Source organism: Ceratosolen solmsi, unplaced genomic scaffold (assembly GCF_000503995.2).
Source record: "Ceratosolen solmsi marchali unplaced genomic scaffold, CerSol_1.0 scaffold13, whole genome shotgun sequence".
NCBI classification, from domain to species: Eukaryota; Metazoa; Arthropoda; class Insecta; order Hymenoptera; family Agaonidae; genus Ceratosolen; species Ceratosolen solmsi.
The window spans coordinates 7,708,141-7,710,397 of NW_011948418.1; the positions used below are offsets into that span (position 1 = coordinate 7,708,141).

The window sequence follows — 2,257 nt, forward strand, 5'->3', positions numbered from 1 at the left end:
TTGAATAATAATCGAATTCAATTGCCTCCTCGTCTCTGAAATTTTATATAAATTATATTTATTTTATCACTATAAAGCGTTAAGCCTCATTTGCCGTCATTACGTCGATAGCGGCAAATTATTTATGGCGAGCGTATTTTATAGATATCGGAAGGGAATTGGCAATTAAAATCAATATTATTAAAAATTGTTGTAAAATAAAATAAATATTCTCTCTGCAGGCCAGGAGCCTTTTTCATTTCGTGCATTCAAATAACGCACACACGTCTACGTGGTGCGCAGAAGGTGAGGCGTAATTTTGCACGATCATGTATCATACGTTAAAGGAATTGGAAAGATCATGAGGTGCCAATAAACGCAGCTCATTACCCGGTGATCGGGGAAATGCGTTTGCTTGATTGCGGCAGGAAGTACACATCGTCATTAGCGACGATCGAAGTAAAGGGGCGAGCGTGAATTAGAAAGTTCCAGGCTCGTGTAATACTAACAATGATAGCGTATCGATCGAGCGCTAGGAAAGATAACGAGCGAGAGGTGCGCGGTAAGGCGCGAGGGGCCGTGGTACGAGGTGAGGTTTGAGGAGGGGGCGGGGCGGGGCGAGCGAGGAGGGGAGGGATGCAGCATCGTAGGCGCAGGGGACTTGGTTGCTCGCGGACGTAATAGACGCTCGCCGGAAGAAGAGCCTCGGGAGCTCGACGAGGGCCAGCGTATCCGGGGCTCTCCCCCGGGAGTCCTGGCCTCAGGGTGGGGGACGGCCTCCGGGCCCCCCGGGCACGTTCGTACGCGCCTGGGAGGGGCTGGGGACGGCGGTGGTGGCGGCGCGTCGCGGGGCCCGTCGCCAGTCGCTCGCTCGCCTCCTCCATGTCCGCCCCACCCTGGCACTCGCGCATTTTCGCCTGGGCGCGCGCCGCGCCGCGCTAGTGTCAGTCGTGCAGCTGGTGGGCGCGAGCTCGCGTGCGCGCGCGCCTCCTGAACCGTGCGACCGTCGCGAGCGAGAGGTCCAGGTAGCTAAGGCGGCCGTCGAGGTGCATGGGCTCGAAGTAAGCTCGGCCGAGGAGAGGCGTCACCGACGGGAGGATGACGATCTCGTACGCGAGCGAGGTGCCGAACGGCTCGGCCTTCGGCTGCTTTTGGAGGATCCTCGTCAAGTGAGTAGAGGCGGCGGTGGCGGCGGTGGCGGTGACGGTAGCGGCGGTGGTGGCGGTGGCGGCGGCGATGATTGTGGCGGCGGCAGCGGCGGCGGCAAAGTGGGTCGGCGACAACGCGCTCGCGGTTAACGGGATGGTCCGCACCCGCTGCTAACAGCTGTGCGCGGGCGGCACTTTTGTAGGGTCTCCCGCACAAAAACGAAAGTAAATAAATAACGGGTAGGAAGATGGCGGCCGCGCTCGTTGCGATATGTCGCGCGGCGTTGTGCAACGGCGTATCTGGACGCTCGGGGGTATTGGGGGGGGGGGGGGGACTAAACGTCCTGAACGTGGCGTCTAGACACCGGGATCGGGCGCACCGGCCCCAAGGCGACGCTGCTCCTGCCGACGTGGACGATCTCCGCTTACATCCTCGCACCTCGCGCCGACACAGAAAGACAGACAGACAGTGAGAGAGAGAGAGAGAGAGAGAGAGAGAGAGAGAGAGAGACAGAGCGTGTACGTGTGATTATGCGAGTCTCTTTGTATAAATTTGTGAGAAAGAAAGGATAAAAGAGTCGTAGAACTTGGAGAAAGAGAAAGAGAAATAGAGAGAGATTGAGAGAGAGAGAGAGAGAGAGAGAGAGAGAAATACATTATAATAAACGTATTACATTAACGATTTCTCATCGAGTTCGGTATTTCCTTTGTTTAACGACTCAGCTTTTTTTTCTTGCCAGTTAATCCGAGTAATGGAAAATATTTAACATGGAACTATCCATTTCAATGGCTTTGTAAATCAAAATTAATTGTTCGTTTAACGGAAATGAATATTCTGTTATATATCATGAGATACGATCGAAAACATTCGACTCGTACTTCAGCTCCATCGTATTTCATACCGACAATTGTTATTTAATAAATCTCGCAAAAAATCGTTCCTATTCGCTATGTTAATTGATTTTAAACGATATTCTTACAAATACATTGGTTGCATATGTGCGCGCGCGCGCACGCACGTGCCAACACATTTGTATACTTTTTCAACAACATGTAATCAATGTGAAAGTAAAATTACGTTTTTTCTTAAACCTCATAGACGTTTAATTGTTATTGTTGTATTTTTTTTC

At 51.8% G+C, this 2,257-nt stretch overlaps 1 protein-coding gene across 1 annotated transcript in view; it reads left to right on the plus strand.

The window, feature by feature from the left end:
* The first annotated feature begins 941 nt into the window (after window positions 1-941).
* Best2 (bestrophin family protein) overlaps window positions 942-2,257 on the plus strand; it is a 36,255-nt gene continuing 34,939 nt past the window's right edge. Inside the window, exon 1 of the mRNA XM_011497314.1 lies at window positions 942-1,148. Within this exon, the coding sequence (XP_011495616.1) occupies window positions 1,078-1,148 (71 nt within the window). The 5' untranslated portion in view covers window positions 942-1,077. The remainder of the gene's footprint in view (window positions 1,149-2,257) is intronic.